The sequence below is a fragment of the Hypanus sabinus genome, chromosome 6 (assembly GCF_030144855.1).
Source record: "Hypanus sabinus isolate sHypSab1 chromosome 6, sHypSab1.hap1, whole genome shotgun sequence".
Classification (NCBI taxonomy): domain Eukaryota; kingdom Metazoa; phylum Chordata; class Chondrichthyes; order Myliobatiformes; family Dasyatidae; genus Hypanus; species Hypanus sabinus.
Genome location: NC_082711.1, coordinates 6,071,854 through 6,094,161, shown reverse-complemented (window position 1 = coordinate 6,094,161; position 22,308 = coordinate 6,071,854). Strand labels below are relative to the sequence as shown.

Below are 22,308 nucleotides of genomic sequence, written 5' to 3'. Positions count from 1 at the left end.
TTCTTTCTTGCAGTGCCTCTTGCAGTGGACGTGAAGATAGAGAGAGATGGTATTCCCACTGATGGGGTGAATACTAGCCCTTTTGACCACATCCCACCCATCAGCGTGCCGGTGACCAGGAACCATCAGTACGTCTCCCCCTCGTTGACAGAAACCTGGGCTGCTCCAGGCACCCAGGGAAGGGAGCAGCCAGTTCACCCAGCCGTGGACACTACTAGGCATGATGCTGGGGGTGCCAAGGAGGTTGTCCCCCACAGCTGGCATCTTCCGTCTGGCGGTCCAGATCCTCTGGCCTGTCATCCTCCATTGGCAGCTGACCACAGCATCTTGTCACTGACCAGCAGGAGGGCCGGTGACCCAAGTACCAGGACGGGCAATGCCAGCGCTTCACTGAGCGGTGGAATCCAGAAGCCCATCAAAAAGGAAAGTGGGAGCGGCAGGGAGGCTGGTAACCATGCCTGCGGGCAGTGGGCAGTGTCCGGCTGCCATACCGAGCCTCCTGCAGGCTTTGCCACTCCATCTGGGGCTCGTTCTGCTACCGACCACCGCCCCGCACTGCCCATCCCCCAGAGGGGCCTGGGGTGGCGCCCCCCTGCTGGCCATCCCGACCCCTGGCATTCCACCTCCCCTCCCACCAAGGTTCTTTGCCCCCAGAGCCCCCCCACCAGGCCCAGGTGCAAGTCTGAGGCCGGCCTCCTCTCCCCCTCCCGGTCCCAGTATGCCCTGCCCCCCACAGATTGCCACGAGGTGAGGTGTCTCTCCTGTGGATCTGCCGGTGAGAGGCTGTTCCCGCCGGCTGAGGCAGTGTGTTCTCAGGATTGGGAGGAGAGGCAGCGTTCTCAGCAGAACACCTATAACCTCTCCCCCGGCCCTGTGAGATCCTACTTGGCGGGGCCTCCTCCCAGCCGGACAGAATTCCGCCTGTCCCAGAGCGAGCACAATCCCTGCCCTGGCCGGAACCCTGCTGGGCACGACATGGCAGCCGGAGCCAGCCGCTGTTCAGAGGCGATGGATGGAGGTCTTCAGAGATCGGAGTTTGCGGCGCACTGGGGCAGAAAGGACGAGGAAGCCTCGCAGCGGTCAGGTGAGAGCAGCGAGCAACTCCATCCTGGCAACCGGGTTCTGTGGCCAAGTGCGGTCTTACCCGTCCAGTCACAGGCCGGACCTTCTCTTCCCAGAGACAGAGCAGACTTGGAGAGGGTGGGGAGTCACCGCCTCAGAAGAGAGGGACGTCCCTTCAGAACAGAGTTGAAGAGGAATTTCTTTAGACAGAGGGTGGTGAATCTGTGGAATTCATTGGCGTGGACGGCTGTGGAGGCCAAGTGGCCTCCGTCGGTTGTGGTCGACCATGGGTACTGTGCCTCTGGTAGTCACTGGGAGTGGCTTCTCCAGGGCACAAGCCAGGGCAGAGTTGATATGGAGATCCGCCTGATGCCGATGCAGTGGGACCCCCCCACCCCCACTCCATGCTGATGACGGGTCCAAAGGAACGACGAAAGTCGATACGGTTTGATGCCAGCAGCGTCGCAGGAGTTGCCGTGCCGGTTCTGGGTACAGCAGTCAGCCGTCTTCGGGACTCCGACTCCGGATTTTTCCTCAGGGTTTACTCCCAAAGCCTTTCCCGTGAGCGGGTGTAGCCGCGAGACAGCGGAGGCTTGAAATCAGAGTTTTCCCTCTCCAAGATGAGCTACCATCCATGGTTAACAAGCCCCATCTGTCCTGAGGCCAAGTCATTAAGTATATTTAATGCAGAGATTGATAGGTTCTTGATTAATCAGGGCAAAGGTTACAGGGAGAAGGCAGGAGAGTGGAGTTGAGAGGATAATAAATCAGCCATGATGAAACAGAAACCTAGAAAACCTACAGCACAATGCAGGCCCTTCGGCCCACAATGCTGTGCCAAACGTACTTACTTTAGAAATTACCCAGGGTTACCCATAGCCCTCTATTTTTCTGAGATCCATGTACCTATTCAGGAGTCTCTTAAAAGACCCTATCGTGTCTGCCTGCACCACTGTCGCCAGCAGCCCATTCCACGCACTCACCACTCTCTGGGTAAAAAACTTACCCCTGACACCTCCTCTGTACCTACTTCCAAACACCTTAAAACTGTGCCCTCTCATGTTGGCTATTGCAGCCATGGGGAAAAAGCCTCTGACTATCCAAACGATCAATGCCTCTCATTGTCTTATACACCTCTATCAGGTCACCTGTCATCCTCCATCACTCCAAGGAGAAAAGGCCGAGTTCACTCAAGCTATTCTCATAAGGCATGCTCCCCAATCCAGGCAACATCCTTGTAAATCTCCTCTGCACCCTTTCTATGGTTTCCACATCCTTCCTGTAGTGAGGCAACCAGAACTGAGCACAGTACTCCAAGTGGGGTCTGACCAGGGTCCTATATAGCTGCAACATTACCTCTCGGCTCTTGAACTTAAACCCACAATTAATGAAGGCCAATACACTGTACGCCTTCTTAACCACACAGTCAACTTGTGCAGCAGCTTTGAGCGTCCTATGGACTCGGACCCCAAGATCCCTCTGATCCTCCACACTGCCAAGAGTCTTACCATTAATACTATATTCTGCCATCATATTTGACCGACCAAAATGAATCACCTCACACTTATCTGGGCTGAACTCCATCTGCCACTTCTCAGCCCAGTTTTGCATCCTATCAATGTCCCGCTGTAACCTCTGACAGCCCTCCACACTGTCCACAACACCCCCAACATTTGTTTCATCAGCAAGTTTACTAACCCATTCCTCCACTTCCACTTCCTCCAGGCCATTTATAAAAATCATGAAGAGCAGGGGTCCCAGAACAGATCCCTGAGGCACTCCACTGGTCACCGACCTCCATGCAGAATATGACCCGTCTACAACCACTCTTTACCTTCTGTGGGCAAGCCAGTTCTAGATCCACAAAACAATGTCCGCTTGGATCCCATGCCTCCTTACTTTCTCAATCAGCCTTGCATGGGGGTTCCTGAATCGCTGATTGTGTGCCTTCAGGTTTCTGTACCTCCTTCCTGACAGTAACAGTGTAACAAGGGCGTGTCCTGGGTGGTGGGAGTCCTTGATGAAGGACTCAGCCATCCCTCCTTGAAGATGGAATCTGGTACCGAAGATGGAGCTGACCAATTTTACAACTTTCTGCAACTTGATCTTGTGCAGTAGCCCCCCCTCCCCCATACCAGACAGTGAGGCAGCCAGACACAATGCTCATACTCTCCGTACGTCTGTAGAAGTTTTCAAGTATTTTAGGTGACGAACCCAATCTCCTCAAACCCCAAATGAAATGAAATCGGCGGAAAAATGAAAGGTGATGTTTAACCCGACCAAAAGGTTTCACCTTAGTAGGTCAAATGTAAAGAGATCGTACACTGTTAAGGACAAGACCCTTAACGGTGTTGATAAGTGCAGGGGTCTTGGGGTCCAGGTTTATAGTTCCCTAAAGCGATTACACAGGTTGATAGCGTGGTTCAGAAGGCATTTGGCATTATTGCCTTTATTAGTTGAGGTGCTGAGTTCAAAAGTCAGGAAGTTATGTTGTGGCTTTATGAAACTCCAGTTAGGTTGCATCTGGAGTATTGCGTACAGTTCTGGTCTGGTTGTTTAGTGGTTGCTTGTATGGAGATAAATCTCAAAGCTGCATACTTTGAACCCCACCATAGGAAGGATGTCGAGGTTTTGGAGAGGGTGCAGAAGAGGTTTACCAGGTTTCTGCCTGAACTAGAGAGTATGTGCTATATCAAGAGGTTGAACAAACTTGTGTTGCTTTCTCTGAACGGCGGAAGCTGAAGGGAGACCTGACAGAGGTTTATAAAATTATCAGAGACATAGTGTAAACAGACAGTTTCTTTTCCCAGGGTTGAAATATCTAATATTGGAGGGCATACATTTAAGGTGAGAGGGGGTAAATTTCAAAGGAGATGTGAGGGGCAAGTTTTTCCACAGAGAGGTGTGGATGCCTGGGATGTGCTGTCTGGGGTGGTGGTAGAGGCAGAAACTTTAGAGACTTTTAATAGATGTTTAGATAGACACATGAATGTGAAAAAATAGAAGAATATGGATGTTGTGTAGGCAGAGTGGATTAATTTAATTGTCCATTTGATTACAAATTTAACTGGTTCAGCACAACATTGTGGGCTGAAGGGCCTGTTCCTGTGCTGGACTGTTCTACATTCCCACCAGAAGCATGGTGAGATTTCCTTTATGCTTTCCTGGAGAGAGTGTAGACCGAGCTGTCAGAAGAAGTGATGGATGCAAATTTTATTGCAGCATTTAGATCTTGAGTGGTGCTAGGAAGTTTGTGAACCCTGTAGAATTTTCTCTGTTTCTGCATAAATATGACTTAAAACGTGAATCAGATCTTCATGTCCTAAAACTAGATAAAAGATAACCAGATTAAATAAATAACACAGATAAGAGTATACTTGTTCATTTATTTATTGAGAAAATGATCCAATATTACATGTAGAGTATTTGTTGGAAAAAATATGTGAACCTTTGCTTTCAGTAACTGGTGTGACCCCCTTGTACAGCAATAACTTCAACCAAATGTCTCTGGTAACTGTTGATCGGTCTTGCACGTTGGCTTGGAGAAATTTTATGCCATTCCTTTTAAACCCGATTAACTCTGGGATGTTGGTGGGCTTCCTTGCATAAACCGTTTGCTCCAGGTCCTTCCACAGCATATTTATAAGATTAAGGTCAGGACTTTGACTCGGCCATTCCAAAACACAAATTTTCTTCTTTTTAAACCATTGTGTTGTTGATTTACTCTTGTCTTTCCAATTAATGTCCCATTGCATTATCCAACTTCTATTAAGCTTTAGGTGACGGACTGCTACCCTGACATTCTCCTGTAAAATGTCTTGGTACAGTCCTTCAACGATTGCAAGCTGTCCAGGCCCTGAGGCAGCAAAGCAGCCCCAAACCATGATGCTCTTTCCTCTGTGCTTCACAGTTGGGATGAGGTTTTGGTGTTGGTGTGCAGTGCCCCTTTTCCTCCAAACATAGCGGTCTGCAGTTCTGCCAGAGTTCAGCTTTTGTCTTATCAGTCCACAGAACATTGTCCCAGAAGCATTGTAGGACAACTTGCATGAAGATATGATCATATTTTACGTCACATTTATGCAGAAATAGAGAAAATTCTACAGGGTTCACAAACTTTCTGGCACCACTGTTTATAAGACATATCATCAAGTCTACTCCACCATTCCATCTTGGCTGATTTACTATTCCTTTCTATCCCGTTCTGCCTTCTCCCTGTTACCTTTGGCACCCTGTCTAATTGCGAACCTATCGACATCTTTAAATATACTCAGCGTCTTGGCCTCCACAGCTGTCGGGCAATGAATTCCACAGATTCACCATTCTCTGGCTAGAGAAATTCCTCCTCATTTCTGTTCAAAAGGGACATCCTTCTATTCTGAGGTGTCCTGTGGTTCTAGAGTCTCCCACCATAACAAACATGCTCTCCACATCCACCCTGTCTGGGCCTTTCAGTATTCGATTGAGAAATCTGGGTAGGAACATGGAAGGGAGCTGTATGAAGGGCTATGGTTCAGGTATAGGTTGAGGGGAGTAGGCAGGATAATAGTCCAGCACAGACTAGATGGGCTGAAGGGCCTGTTTCTGTGCTGACTTCATGACACTTGTGGGCTGCCCCCAACGCGTCCTCGGATTGATTTGATTGTTGACACAAATGACACATTTCACTCGGTTTTGTTGTACGTGTGACAGGAGTGTACATCTGAGATGGGGTGTTGTCTTTAATACGATGTTTCTCCTCTTTGCCAGACGACGACACGGGTTTTGTCCCACCATCACCGGTGCATTGCTGGGCCAAATCTGACGAGGACGTCAGCTTCCAGCTGAGGGAGTGCAGCCTGCTGCTACAGGACGTCTCGGAGGCCCTGGAGGCTGAGGGGGTCAGCGAGCAGCACGTGTCTGAGTGGAGGTGAGAACCGGGGAAGAGTTTGGGGTGTGGGCTCTGTGTCTCTGCAAGGATGCGCTGGCATTGGAGAGAGCCCAGAGGGGGTTCATCAGAACGATCCTGGGAATGAGAGGGTTAACGTGGGAGGCATGTTTGATGTTTCCAGGCCTGTATTTGCTGGTGTTTAGGAGGGGACCTCGCTGAAAGCCTGTTGAATATTGAAAAACCTAGAAAGAGTGCCTGTGGAGAGGATGTACCATATTGTGGGTGAGCCTCGGACCAGAGGGCTCAGATTCAGAGTAGAAGGGTTCTCCATTAGAACGGAGATGAGGAGGAATTTCTTCACCTAATGTAGGCTTTGTTTTGTTGTGACAGCAGTACACAGTAATCGTGAACTATAAATTACAGAACTGTGCAAAAAGTCTTAGGCACAAAACCTATAGCTGGGGTGTGTAACACTTTTGAAAAGTACTGTATTTGTTGGCAAGTTTGTAAATCTGTCAGGAGCAAAGGATGCTGCGAATAGAGAGGATGGCACACTGTGGGAGGGGGTGTGGGACAGGTGCAGACACACCCTGAGATATAAGGCAAGGTCATTCAATTCCAAACAATTGTTTTATTGAACATTACAGAATGTCTCTCTGGTGCTTCCCGCTCCATCCCTTCTCCCAACCATGATTCCCCTCTCCCTGTCCCCTTCCCACTCTCAGTCCACAATAGAGACCCATTATCAGAATCGGGTTTATCATCACTCACATATGTCATGAGATTAGTTTTTTTCTGCTATAGCAGTATAGTGCAATAAATAAAATTACTACAATACTGTGCAAAAGCCTTGGGCGCTCTACCTATATCTCGGGTCTAAGACTTTTGCACAGTACTGTATTTACAGTGCCTATAAAAACTATTCCCCCCCCCCCCCCGGAAGCCTTCATGTTTTATTATTTTAGAACATTGAATCACAGTGGATTTAATTTAGTTTCTTTTGACACAGATCAACAGAAAAAGACTCTTTTGTGTCAAAGTGAAAACAGATCCCCACAAAGTGATCTAAATTAATTACAAATATAAAACACAAAATAATTGATTGCATAAGTATTCACCCTCTTTAATGTGACACACCAAATCATCACCGGAGCAGCCAATTGTCTTTTAGAAGTCACAGAATTAGTTAAATGGAGATCACCATGTGTAATCAAGGTGTTTCAATTGATTGTAGTAAAAATACACCTGTATTTGGAAGGTGAGTCAGTCTCCTGGCAAAAACTACACATTGAAGACAAAAGAACACGCCAGGCAACTCCACGAAAAGGTTATTGAAAAGCACAAGTCAGGAGATGGATACAGGAAAATTTCTTGCAGAGAGTGGGCCCAATAATGCAGAGCGACGAGATTATTGTGGCTTCTTTCAGATAAGACCCTGGATCAAGAACCTGACTTACAGTCACACAGGAGTCACACAAAAGTCACTGAATATCAAGTTGATCGTCAAGAAATGGAGAGAATATGGCACAGCTATAAATCTACTTAGAGCAGGCTGTCCTCAGAAACAGAGTGACCGTGCAAGAAGGGGTCTAGTGAGGGAGACACCAAGAGACCTGTGACAACTCTGGGGGAGTTACAAGCTTCAGCGGCTGAGATGGGAGAGACTGCGCATACAACAACTGTTGCCCAGTTGCTTCACCAGTCACAGCTTTATGGGAGAGTGACAAAGAGAAAGCCACTGTTGAAAAAAAACTCACCTGTATTCTTGGCTAGGAATTGCCAAAGGCATGTGGGAGACTCTGAAGTCAGCTGGAAGAAGTTTCTGTGGTCTCATGAAACCAATATTGAGCTTTTTGGCCAACCGACTAAATGCTATGTTTGCTGTAAGCCAGACACTGCACATCATCAAAAATACACCATCCCCATTGTGAAGCATGGTGGTGGCTACATCACGCTGTGGGGATGCTTCACTGCAGCAGGCCCCTGTATAAAGGCAATCGAGGTCTGATCCTCTGCCTCATTCTCCAGGATGTAATATGATGGTCACTCACTGCTGGTTCCTTCTTCAGTCAATAAAAGCCGATATCTCGCCTTACGTCTCAGAGTGAGTTATTGATGGTGCATCAAGAGGGTAAAATAAATACAAGGATATCCTGGAAGAAAACCTGATGCAGTCTGCAAGAGAACTGTGATTTGGGAGAAGATTTGTTTTCCTGCAAGACAATGATCCCAAACATAAAGCCAAAGCTACACAGGAATGGCTTAAAAACAACAAAGTTAATGTCCTGGAGTGGCCAAGTCAGAGTCCAGACCTCAATCCAATTGAGAAATCGTGGCTGAACTTGAAAAGGGCTTCCTGTGTGACTGTAAGTCAGGTTCTTGGTCCAGGGTCTTATCTGAAAGAAGCCACAATAATCTCTTCGCACTGCATTATTGGGCCCACTCTCTGCAAAATCGTGGGCCATCTCTCTGTTTTGAGACAGATATTTCAGATAAAAACAATGGTGCATGCTCACCAGCTTTAATCATCTGCTCACGAGTGCATGTACAAGTATATCATACCATCCCCCTTTTCATCAAAACAAAGAAAAGGAACAATTGTATTAACAATTAAACTCAATTTCTCTGGAGTCTGCTTTCCAGTATATTTTCATGGAATTAACTTTCAAAGCATTCATTAATCATGCCTTATGTCTCTTAGGCCTGTCACAAATACATACCACTCATTATTTCCGTTTGTATGAGCATATATACAAAATATAAAACGTACTAAAGTTCGACTTTAACTTTAAACTACAAACTACACAACCTCAAACAGGACAAGGTCCTTCTTTGGGTATAAACATGACATTAAAATGCCAAATAATGTCACAGACTTATTGTTCAATTGTTCATGCAATTATTCAATGTGAGACAAAGTCTTCTAGATATTGTGGCCTTTTCACTGTACAGCCAGTTTTCACTGTTTTGTCCGAGTCCTGTTGTTTGTTATTTGCATGTTTCAATGTTTGTGTTAGTGTTTGTATTGTGTCATCATCCTCTGCGAGTGTTTGTGTGCATTTGACGCGGTAGACACACTGTGGTCATTGTCATTGGCCTCTGCGAGTGTTAGGCTGTGTGCATTTGATGCGGTAGACACACTGTGGTCATTGTCATTGGCCTCTGCGAGTGTTAGGCTGTGTGCATTTGATGCGGTAGACACACTGTGGTCATTGATCTTGGTTGTTTGACCTGATTTTGCCTGTTCATGTGTGATTAGCTTTTCAGGCGTCTTTCGTAGATGTGTGCGATTACGTCGGTAGATCCCAGAAGGGGTTTGAACTACATATGACACTCATCAAGGCGCCGACACACGATTGCTTTCTCTCAGTACTTTTTACCTTGCACCAGGGGTTGCATGCGCACGGTATCCCCTTCGTCGAGTGGGGCAAGATCTTTGGCTGATTTGTTGTCATTGTCGGCCTGCTGCTGGACGCGTTGTTTCATACGCTCAAGTTCGCATACAACTCTGGGTTCCAGTAAACTCGCTGTTGTAGGTAGGAGCGTGTGTGTGTGTGGCGATTCATCAGACGCTGGGCAGGATTCGTGCTGAGGTGTGTTGCGATGGTCTAGAAGTGCGAGGTAGGGATCTGCTCGCAATTTGTTGCTCTTTGTGAGGATCCGCTCAGCTGCTTTAACTGCTGATTCAGCTTTTCTATTTGCTTTGCTATTTCCGGGACTGCTACACAAGTGCTCAAAATCCCATTCTCGTGCAAATCTGTGAAACTCCGCTGACATGTATTGTGGCCCATTATCACTAACCACTTGTGTTGGGCTAACACATCTCACAAAATAATCCTTCAATTTGCAAATAATGGCTGCGCTGGTCGTATTGCAAAGAAGATCTACCTCAAAGAAATTGCTTAAGTAATCAACGGTGACGAGGTACTCTTTTCCTTCGAATGTAAATAGGTCGGAACCTATCTTTTCCCATGGCCGAGCAGGTACCTCATGACTCATAAGCGATTCTTTCTGCTGACTCATTTCGTATGTGCGACAAACATCACGTGTAGCGATATATTGCTTGATGTTGCTGCTCATGCCTGGCCAAAGCAGACATTCGTGTGCGAGTCTGAGGCATCCTTCTACGCCCAAGTGTGACGAATGAATTCTTTTCTTCATTTGCTTTCGCTCACTTTGTGGTATGATGGCACGCTCACCTTTGAAGATTAAGCCGTCTTGGACTGTGAGCTCATCTCTATAGCTATAGAAAGGTGGTAGCGCATCGCGCTCGCTCGGCCATCTGCTGACGATTACGCGTTTCAACATCTGTGGGGTGTCATCTGTCGCTGTTTCTGTGCGAATCTGCTCTAGACGCTCATCACGGATTGGCAGGTGGAATTGCACGTTGACTTCGTCTGGCCTGGAGTACCACTAACTGCTCGCGACAGTGTATCCGCGAGGTGCATGAGCTTTCCTTGACGGTAGGTGAAGTCGAAATCATAGCTCTGCAGGTGAAGAAGCATTCTCTGTAGGTGCTTTGGTGCCTTCACCAACGGCTTCTTAACTATCATTTCCAGCGGCTTGTGATCGCTGAGTACTCTTGTGAAGCGGCCAAAAGTGTATTGATGAAAATGCTCAAGTGTGAAAACTATTGCGAGCATTTCCTTTTAATGCACTTTTGTGTCCGTTAGCGCTCTGCTTGCATATGTGACCGGAGGCCCTTTCTGGAGGAGTGCTGTCCCTGGGCCTTTGTTGCTGGCGTCACATTGAATGGTCAGCTCTTCCTTTGAATTGTAGTATGTTAACACCGGTGCTTCGGATACCATCGCTTGATCTTGCAGAGAGCGTTTTGCTGCTCAGCTGACCACACCCATGCTACATCTGGCTTTGTCGGCTGTCCTATTGGCTCGAGGGTATCTGAGAGACGTGGTAGAAAACGGTGCAGGTAGTTGACAAATCCGATCAGTCTCTGCACTCCCTGCACATTTGTGGGTGCCGGTATGTTGAGAACGTCAGCGGCTTTTTAGTATCAGCTGAAGTCCCTCACTTGTGATGAGATGCCCCCAAAAGGGTATCTCTGTCGCTCTGAAGACAGATTTGTTCTTGTTGAGCCTGATATGCTGCTCTGCATAGCTGTAATAGCTGCTCAAGTTTCACATCATGATCGGCGATTGCCTTTCCCTGCGTTTCCCCTTCTCCATACACCAGAATGTCGTCTGCGACGCCAGTCACTCCCGGTGGTCCTTCCAGCGCCTGATGCAGTCTGTGCTGGAAGATCTCTGATGAAACACTGGTTCCAAACGGAAGTCTGAGCCGTCTATACCGCCTGAAAGGTGTGTTGAAGGTGGTGAGCACGCTTGATTCACTGTCCAGTTTCACTTGCCAGAATGCAGAACTCATATCAAGCTTGCTGAAAAACTTAGCCTGGTCACGATCTGACAAAGTGTCATCTATCACCGGAAGAGGGTAGTGTTCTCTCCTCAGCGCTTTGTTCAATGGTCGAGGGTCAATGCATATACGAAGATTGCCGTTCTTCTTCTCTGCGACCACTAGCTGGCTAAGCCATCTTGTAGGTTCATGGGCTGGAGCTATCACCTTGCGGGTCTACCAGTTGATCAAGCTCAGCTTTCACTTTCCGCTTCATAGCGTGAGGTAGATGTCGTGGGGGTAACACTGGGTTGAACTTCCTCATCATTCTGCAGGTGGGCTGCACCCGGAAGCTCCCCGAGCGCATCATCGAACACCTCTGCATAGCGTTCTCCTGGTGTGCATTGTTTTTCTGTGAGTGTCGATGCATGCACCCTGCGAAAGTTGCCGTCGTTGACCGTAATTCAGCTTCATTTGTTGGCTGGCCCTGTTTCCCAGCAATGGTGTCAAGCCGTCAGTGACCACGATAAATTCAACAGAATACTTGTGGTTCGTCATGGGGTTACGCAATTTCACTCTGCACATCCCTTCTGCATCCATGGTGGTCTTGTTCTACATCATCAGCTTTTTTGTGCATTGCCTTAGTGTGTGATCTACTCCCTCCAAGTATTTCCGGGGTAAAATGTTAATGCTCGCCCTGCTATCGACTTGAAAGTCTATTGGCTTTCCATTGATGAGCATCTGTGCGAATACGTCATGCTTTGTCTTCACACTGTTGACCGCCAGTATGACATTGTCGATAGACTCGGTGCTGCTGTCACTGTCGGTTTGGTCATCGCGTTGTGCTTCCACCTCATGCACGGGCTTCTGCTTGCATACCTTTGCAAAGTAATTTTGAATGCCACACGCCTTGAACACTTGTCCGTATGCTGGGCGTTGTTGTTCGTCTCCTGCATGTTCCGTGCCACGGTACTTGCAAGGGTTCACTTTGCTTCTGTGGCTGTGCAAGGTGCCTTTTGCTCTGGCTCCACCACTAGCACTATCCTTCTGCCCAGGATGCTTTGAACCTTTCTTGTTAGCTCGAGGTTTAATCCCATGGACAGTAGCGGACCTGCTATCTGCAGCTGTGCTGATTCAGCCAGTACTGTGCTTTTACGGATGTCAGTGCAGCGTTGGATTTCTCTCTTGTAACAGACATTTTCTGGTTTGGGAGTCGTAAATGCCCAGTACGATCTTGTCTCTCAGCAGACTGTCTGACATACATGAGCAAATATTACATGTCTTTGCAAGAGATCTAAGGCAGCAAGAAACGACTCAAAGGTCCCACCTTGATCTTGTTGCCACTTGTTGAACAAATACCGTTCACACGCCTCATTTTTCTCACCGATAGCATCTCTGTCAAATGCAGCTAAAACCTTTGTGAGATATCGGCCTTCAGCCTCATCTGCAAACACAAGACTGTTGTAGACCTCAAGTCCTGACGGTCCAATTGTATGCAAAAATAATGCCGCCTGGTATGCTGGAACTTGTTTGTGCGGTTGTGCTACGACGCTGTAGTTAATCCACATCTGCCGCCATGTCTTCCATCCGTCTATCAGTCCGTGGTTGACCATCACGGGCGGTGGCGGGCAAATGCCGCTGACTGGAGGAGGACTTCTGGCCCGACCACGGTTCCCCAGCACGGTGTCACCCACGGGTGCTGGGTGCCACTGAGATTCTGCTGTCTCACTTCCAGGCATTGCTACTGCACCCGTCTCTATTTGTGGCTAGTTTCTCGTCTCGGTTGACATTCTTCTACTCTTACACTCACCCTCCGCTGTTTCAGAGTTGCGCTGTTGTTATGCTGCCAACTGCAAGTTGAAAACGCTGGGTGCTGCGGTTGTGAAAAGCAATTTTCTGAGCACCACGGCTGCCACCATGTTTCAAAACAGATATTTCAGATAAAAGCAATGGCACGTGCACACCAACTTTGATGGTCTGCTCACGAGTGCATGTACAAGTACATCATAACACTCTCACCCCGCCACCATGGAGCCTGCTGCCTCACGAGAGTGACCCCTAGAATGAAAGGTTTAGCGTACGAGGAGCTTTTGAAGCTCTGGAGAATTGTGAGCAGATGTGGACCCTTTATCTGACATTGGAGGGGGTCCAGAGGAGGTTCCTGATAGTGACCCCAGGAATGAAAGGGTTAACGTATGAGGAGCGGTTTTATTTCTCTGGGCCTGTTCTCACTGGAGTTTAGAATAATGAGGGGGAATCTCATTGAAACATATTGAATATTGAAAGACCTGGATAGAGTAGATACGGAGAGGATGTTTCCTATGATGGCAGAGTCCAGGACAAGAGGACACAGCCTCAGAACAGAGGGGTATCCATTCAGAATAGAGATGAGGAGGAATTTCATTTGCCAGCGGGTATTGAATCTGGAATTCATTGCCAGAGACAGCTGTGGAAGCCATGTTACTGAGCATATTTAAAGTGGAGTTTGATAGGTTCTTCATTAGTCAGGGTAAGAAAGGTTGCGGGTGGGGGGTTGAGAGGGATAATAAATCAGCCATGATGCAATGGTGGAGTTGATGGGTTGAGTGGCCTAATTTGCTCCTATGTCCTCTGCTGTACCTTTCTCAATACTGCTCCCTCTCTTCCTTGTCTCGCCCTGTCTAAAGGGAACAGATCAAGGAGCTGCAGGAGCAGACGGTGCCTCCTCTGACCTACGTGGCTGTGGTGGGAGACACGGGCTCGGGGAAGAGCAGCCTGCTGAATGCCCTGTTGGACGAGGAAGGTGTCCTGCCCACGTCGGCCATGAGAGCCTGCACAGCCGTGGTTGTCGAGGTGTCCCACAACACCAGCTCGCGCTGCTTCAGGGCTGACATTGAGTTCTTCTCTGAGGAGGTGAGAGTGGCGACTTGCATGAAGGGCTCATGTCAACTGCACCACTACACTGGAAGCATAGTTTATTATTGTCACTTAGAACAGTACAGGCCCTTCGGCCCACAATGTTGTGCTGACCTTTTAACCTGCGCCATGATCAATCTAACCCTCCCCTCCCACACAGCCCTCGTTTTCCTATCACCCATGTGTCTATCTAAGAGTCTCTTAAATGCCCCTAGTGTATCTGCCTCTACCATCACCCCAGGCAGGGCATTCCACACACCCATCACTCTCTGTATTTAAAAACAAAACCTACCTCTGACATCCCCTATACTTCCCTCCAATTACATTAAAATGATGCCGCCTTGTATTAACCATTTCCATCCTGAAAAAATTCCCTGGCTGCCCACTCGATTTCTGCCTCTTATTGTGTTGTACATCTCTATCCTGGCAGGGTGGAGACGCATCAGACAGACATACTTTATTGATCCCGAGGGAAATTGGGTTTCATTACAGTCGCACCAGCCAAGAATAGTGTAGAAATATAGCAATATAAAACCACAAATAATTAAATAATAATAAGTAAATCATGCCAAGTGGAAATAAGTCCAGGACCAGGCTATTGGCTCAGGGTGTCTGACTCTCCGTCAGACATCAGGAGGTGTAAGGCGCTCATTCCCTCCGCTGGCCTGCAGTTCACCCCTGGGCAAGGTGTAGCTCCAGCTCAGCCCCCCCCCCACCACCGATCAGGGTCACATGAAGCCACGGGAGCAGCTGGTGCAGATCACAATCCCGGTTATGTGATCACCGACACCAGGCAGACAACGATAAGGGCTGGGCTGGGCTGACCGGTATTGGAGAGACACTGCCCAGAAGAAGGCAGTAGCAAACTACTTCTGTAGAAAGATTTGCCCAGAGTGTCTGTGTCATATGACACAGAATATACAACGAACATACAACATAGAAATCTACAGCACGTTACAGGCCCATGGAACCTACTCTAGGAACTGCCTAGAATTCCCCTAACGCATAGCCCTCTGTTTTCCTAAGCTCCGTGTCCCTATCTAAGAGTCTCTAAAAAGATCCTATCTTATTTGCCTTTACCACTCACTGGCAGCCCATTCCACGCACCCACCACTCTCTGTATGAAAAACTTACCCCGACATCTCCTCTGTACCTACTTCTAAGCACCTTAAAACTGTGCCCTCTCGTGCTAACCATTTCAGCCCTGAAAAAAGCCTCTGACTATCCACACGATCAATGCCTCTCATCATCTTGTACACCTCTATCAGATCACCTCATCCTCTGTCGCTCCAAGGAGAAAGTACTAGTTGATGTACTGAGACACGGTGTGAGATACATCCATACAAACCATTTCATTACAACAGGGGCATTGAAGCATGAACGTTTAAGAGACTCTTAGATAGGGTGGATAGTCAGTACCTGTTTCCCAGGGCACCAATAGCAAACACAAGAGGGCATAGGTACAAAATTAAGGGAGGGAAGTTTAGTGGAGACATCAGGGGTAAGTTTTTTTTGGGGTTTTTTTTTTAATTACACAGAGGGTTGTGGGTGCCTGGAATGACTTGCCACGTGGAGGCTAAAACATTAGGGGTATTTAAGGAGCCTCTTGGACAGGCACATGGATGAAAGAAAAATGGAGGGTTATGGGGTAGTGTGGTTTAGTACTTTTTTTAAGGATTATATGGGTCAGCACAACATAGAGGGCTGAAGGGCCTGTACTGTGCTGTAGTGTTCTATGGTTCTAGGTACATCCTGTAGATCCATTGAGGGCTCTGTAGGAACCATTCAGCCCATTGAGTCTGCTGTCAGTTCCATTCCCCGCCTTCTCCCTGTAACCTTTTACTCTCTGACTAATCAAGAACCTATCAACCTTCACTTTAAATACACCCAGTGACTTGGCCTGCACAGATTCACCACCGTCTGGCTAACGGAATTCCTCCTCATCTCACTTCTAAAGATCTTCGTAACCAATCTACCTGGTGACGATCTTATGCCTGATGGTCTGGCTGCACTGTAATGGTGACTGACACTTTATTCTGCTGCTGATTTCCCTTGTACCACCTCGAGACACCATCAGAATGTAGATCATAGAACAGTACAGGCCACTCAGCCCATCATGTTGTGCTGGCCCTTTAGCCTCAGTCGAACCCTTCCCTCCCAGGACAGCTGTGGGCCTGTTCACACTGGAGTTTAGGCAAATGGGGGTGGGGGTGGATCTCAATGAAACTGATCGAATATCAAAAGGCCTAGATAGAGTGGGTGTGGGGAAGATGTTTCCAGTACTGGGTACATCTAGAGCCAGAGGACACAGCCTCAGGATGCAAAAGCATCTCTTTAGAAGAGAGATGAGGAGGAATTCCTTTAGTGAATCTGTGGAGGCCAAGTCATTAGGTGTATTTAAAGTGGAGGTTGGAAGGTTCTTGATTAGAGAGTAAAAAGTCAAGAGTCCATCGTATTGTACTAGGAAGCCGTTCGATAGTCTTTAAGCATCAGGGTAGAAGCTGTCCTTTCTGTTTTTTTATTTTTTTGTCACATGCATCAAGATGCACAGAAAAGCTTTGTTCGCCGTCTGCGCAGATCATTCCTAATGTAAGGCATCGGCAGAGTAGCAAGTGTAAAGCAAAATAGAGTGTGGATTCTGGTGTTAGGCTTACAGAGCATGGAGATGAATAAAGTGCGAGGACCGTGACCAGGTAGACTGAGATTATGGGGGCTCCATGGTTAGTTGTGGTGGTTAGCCAAACTAGTGTCTGGGGTTCAGATCCCAAAATTGCCTCTAAGGAGTTTGTACGTTATCCTCAAGAGCACGTGGGTTTCCTCTGTAAGCTCCTGTTTCCTACCACTGTCCGAAGACGAACCGGTTGGTAGGTTGATTAGCCATTTTAACTTGTCCCACGATTGGGCTAGGGTTGCTGGACAGTGTGGCGTGGCTTGAAGAGCCTGTTCCACTCTGTACCTCAATAAATAAATAATTTATCTTTTAATGTGCGAGAGTCTGACACAGTGGGTGGAAGCTGTCCTTCAGCCTGGTGCTGTTAATTGGTAGGAGGATATTCTTTGATACACGTAAATGATTTAGACGAGGATCTGGCTGGACTTGTTAGACAGCTTGCAGATCACTCCAAAGTCAAGGTTATGGTCACCTGCACAAGTCCACATGTAATGAAAATCTTGCTCGTGACAGGATCAGAGCATCAGATAAGCAGCAGTAACTAGAAAGGCATAAATTAGACAGATTATTACAACAAAACACAATTAGACTTTTTAAAAGAGGTCCACTTGAGTACAAAGTGGTGGAAGTGTTCTTAGCTTTGCTGGACTGTACCGATTAGGGTTTTTGGAGTTCCTACGAGATGATGTTGTTATCACCATGCCCAACCCGGAATTGGGACTGTCCATGGTGGAGTCCCGGTTTGTGTTAATCCCTCGCTGTCTGCGCTCAGGAATGGAATAAAGAGCTACACTCGCTGCTCAGTGACATGACTGACAAGAAGGGGCGATTGAAGAAACGGCGACCGGATCCTGGTACTGAGGCCAGTGTGGCGTACAGCCGTGTCAAGGCAGTCTACGGACGAGTCCTCCCGTACCCAGAGCTAGCGCAGATCCGGGAAGTCACCCAGTACCTGGGGACAACAAAAACCATCAGCGAAGTGCAGGTGGGTGAATGTTTTCTCTGCCTCTGTCTGCACCCCAATACATCGTTCAGTCTTCCTTCCCCAGCCCACATCGGTCCATTCTCTGCTCAACGTGTCCCCACCACATCATTCAGTCTTCCTTCCTAAACCCACATCGATCTGCTCTCTCTGCTCAATGTGTCCCCACTACATCATTCAGTCTTCCTTCCCCAACCCACATCGGTCCATTCTTTGCTCAGCGTGTCCCCACTACATCATTCAGTCTTCCTTCCCCAACCCACATCGGTCTGCTCTCTCTGCTCAACATGTCCCCACTACATCATTTAGTCTTCCTTCCCCAACCCACATCGGTCTGCTCTCTCTGCTCAATGTGTCCCCACCACATCGTTCCGTCTTCTTTCCCCAACCCACATCGGTCTGCTCTCTCTGCTCAACGTGTCCCCACTACATCGTTCAGTCTTCCTTCCCCAACCCACATCGATCTGGTCTCTGCTCAACGTGTCCCCACCACATCATTCAGTCTTCTTTCCCCAACCCACATCGGTCTGCTCTCTCTGCTCAATGTGTCCCCACAACATCATTTAGTCTTCCTTCCCCAACCCACATCGATCTGGTCTCTGCTCAATGTGTCCCCACCACATCATTCAGTCTTCTTTCCCCAACCCACATTGGTCTGCTCTCTCTGCTCAATGTGTACCCACTACATCGTTCAGTCTTCTTTCCCCAACCCACATTGGTCTGCTCTCTCTGCTCAATGTGTACCCACTACATCGTTCAGTCTTCCTTCCCCAACCCACATCGATCTAGTCTCTGCTCAATGTGTCCCCACCACATCATTCAGTCTTCTTTCCCCAACCCACATTGGTCTGCTCTCTCTGCTCAATGTGTACTTACTACATCGTTCCGTCTTCTTTCCCCAACCCACATCGGTCTGCTCTCTCTGCTCAACATGTCCCCACTACATCATTTAGTCTTCCTTCCCCAACCCACATCGGTCTGCTCTCTCTGCTCAATGTGTCCCCACCACATCGTTCCGTCTTCTTTCCCCAACCCACATCGGTCTGCTCTCTCTGCTCAATGTGTCCCCACTACATCGTTCAGTCTTCCTTCCCCAACCCACATCGATCTGGTCTCTGCTCAACGTGTCCCCACCACATCATTCAGTCTTCTTTCCCCAACCCACATCAGTCTGCTCTCTCTGCTCAATGTGTCCCCACTACATGATTCAGTCTTCCTTCCCCAACCCACATCGGTCTGCTCTTTGCTCAACGTGTCCACACTACATCGTTCAGTCTTCCTTCCCCAACCCACATCGGTCTGCTCTCTCTGCTCAACATGTCCCCACCACATCATTTAGTCTTCCTACCCCAACCCACATCGGTCTGCTCTCTGCTCAACGTGTCCCCACCACATCGTTCAGTCTTCTTTCCCCAACCCACATCGGTCCATTCTATCTGCTCAACGTGTCCCCACTACATCGTTCCGTCTTCTTTCCCCAACCCACATCGATCTGCTCTCTCTGCTCAACGTGTCCCCACTACATCGTTCAGTCTTCCTTCCCCAACCCACATCGATCTGGTCTCTTCTCAACGTGTCCCCATCACATCATTCAGTCTTCTTTCCCCAACCCACATCGGTCTGCTCTCTCTGCTCAACATGTCCCCACTACATCATTTAGTCTTCCTTCCCCAACCCACATCGGTCTGCTCTCTCTGCTCAACGTGTCCCCACTACATCATTTAGTCTTCCTACCCCAACCCACATCGGTCTGCTCTCTGCTCAACGTGTCCCCACCACATTGTTCAGTCTTCCTTCCCCAACCCACATCGGTCTGCTCTTTGCTCAACGTGTCCCCACTACATGATTCAGTCTTCCTTCCCCAACCCACATCGGTCTGCTCTTTGCTCAACGTGTCCCCACTACATGATTCAGTCTTCCTTCCCCAACCCACATCGATCTGCTCTCTCTGCTCAACGTGTCCACACTACATCGTTCAGTCTTCCTTCCCCAACCCACATCGGTCTGCTCTCTCTGCTCAACGTGTTCCCACGACATCATTCAATCTTCCTTCCCCAACCCACATCGGTCTGCTCTCTGCTCAACGTGTCCCCACTACATCATTCAGTCTTCCTTCCCCAACCCACATCAGTCTGCTCTCTGCTCAACGTGTCCACACTACATCATTCAGTCTTCCTTCCCCAACCCACATCTGTCTGCTCTCTGCTCAACGTGTCCCCACCACATCGTTCAGTCTTCCTTCCCCAACCCACATCGGTCTGCTCTCTCTGCTCAACGTGTCCCCACCACATCGTTCAGTCTTCCTTCCCCAACCCACATCGGTCTGCTCTCTGCTCAACGTGTCCCCACCACATCGTTCAGTCTTCCTTCCCCAGCCCACATCGGTCTGCTCTCTCAGCTCAACGTGTCCCCACCACATCATTCAGTCTTCCTTCCCCAATCCACATCGGTCTGCTCTCTGCTCAACGTGTCCCCACTAATTCATTCAGAGAATTCCCAACCAGAACCCCTGGATGAACCATGAGATCTGTGAACCAGATCAGAGGCAGTCAGGTCTGGAGACCAAGGAAGTTACAAGAGGTCTAGGTACGATCTCTGGAAAGCCATCCCATATATGAAGTGTAAATCCCGGACCAAACTTGAATCAATGAGGGATGCTGGACAGTGGTGGCAGAGCTTGAATGCTATCAGTTCATATGAAGTTAAATCAAGCGACAAGGGAGACAGCAGCTGTCAATTGGATCCTGGATTCCCCCTCTTGCAGACCCCAGTCGGTTTGGATTGGCAACAACATCTTCTCCCTGATCATTACTAAGAAGTATAAAGATTTATTCAGATTGAATTTTTTACCCATGCTTCATCAAATTCAACAACTTACTACTAGATGGTCTCCTTTATCCTTATCATTAGTTGGTCGGATTAATGCTATTAAAATGATGATTTTACCGAAATTTTTATATTTATTTCAAGCCTTACCAACTTTTATTCCTAAATCTTTCTTCGATAACATTGATTCAAAGATTTCCTCATTTGTGTGGCAAAATAAAAATCCCAGGTTAAGTAAAAGACAGTTACAGAAATCTAAAAAAGATGGTGGTTTAGCTTTACCTAACTTTAGATTTTATTATTGGGCGAATAATATTCGAAACTTAATATATTGGAAACTAGAGTTGGATTCACCATTGTGCCCACAGTGGGTAAATTTAGAATGTAATGTTGCACAAGGATATTCTTTATTCTCCATTCTTGGTTCTTCTCTTCCGGTTGATTTAGTTAAACTCAATAAACAGATATCCAATCCTATTGTCAAACATACAATACGAATTTGGTTTCAGTTTCGTAAGTTTTTTACTCTGAAAAACTTTGTTCTTGATAGCCCTATCTTACTTAATTTTTTTTTCAAACCTTCCTGGACAGATCAAGCTTTTAACATATGGAAAAGGAAAGGTATAAAATGTTTTCGTGATCTTTTTTTTGAAGATACTTTGATGTCCTTTGACCAACTTTCCAACAAATTTAAATTACCTAAATCTAACTTTTTCAGATATCTACAAATCAGAAATTTTTTACATAAAGTTCTACCATCTTTTCCCAATTCAACTTCAGTGGATTTCTCAGATTTGATTTTTACCTTAAACCCTTGTCAGAAGGGATTAGTAGCTTTTATTTATAATATGATTATGAAGATACAACCAGAAATATCAGATAGAATTAAACAAGAATGGGAAAAAGAACTTCAATATAATATTTCAACAGATAAATGGGAAAAATTTTTACAAATGGTTAATTCCTCTTCTATATGTGCTAAACATGCTTTAATACAATTTAAAATTGTACATAGAGCTTATATGTCTAAAGATAAGCTTGCTCGATTTTACTCTTATATTAACCCTCAATGTGACAGGTGTCATCTAGAAGTGGCTTCATTGACCCACATGTTTTGGTCATGTCCCACTTTACATAACTATTGGAAGGATATATTTGCTACCATTTCCTCAATTTGGAATATTGATTTACAACCTCATTTTATTACTGCAATTTTTGGTATACCAAATGAGGATGGTATTCAGTTTTCCCCTTCAATTAGACGAATGATTGCTTTTGTAACATTAATGGCCAGAAGGTCTATATTACAAAATTGGAAAGAAGTGAATCCTCCTACCACATTTCAGTGGTTTTCTCAAACTATCTCTTGTCTGAGTTTAGAAAAAATTAGAAGTACTATTTTCGATTCATCAATTAAATTTGAAGAAACTTGGGGACCGTTCATTCGACATTTTCATATGAATTAATTTGGCCTCTTCCAGACCTTTTCTCTTTTTATTCTTGTTCTGGTATGGAGTTCTGGAGTTTTTGACACTATCATACTCATATAAACTGGTATTATTGCCCATGTTAGTCTAGGTTTAGTTTTTTTTTAATATACATTTCTTCGTGCATTTTTACTTTTTTTTTCTTTTGATGACTATTTTTATTCTTTTT

At 46.9% G+C, this 22,308-nt stretch overlaps 1 protein-coding gene across 1 annotated transcript in view; it reads left to right on the top strand.

Moving 5' to 3' along the window:
* The window catches only part of LOC132395266 (uncharacterized), a 183,396-nt gene that overhangs the window by 57,265 nt on the left and 103,823 nt on the right, over positions 1 to 22,308 (top strand). The window contains exons 7-10 of the mRNA XM_059971599.1: positions 14 to 1,084; positions 5,809 to 5,968; positions 13,945 to 14,170; positions 17,617 to 17,829. Coding sequence (XP_059827582.1) covers positions 14 to 1,084; positions 5,809 to 5,968; positions 13,945 to 14,170; positions 17,617 to 17,829 — 1,670 coding nt within the window. The remainder of the gene's footprint in view (positions 1 to 13; positions 1,085 to 5,808; positions 5,969 to 13,944; positions 14,171 to 17,616; positions 17,830 to 22,308) is intronic.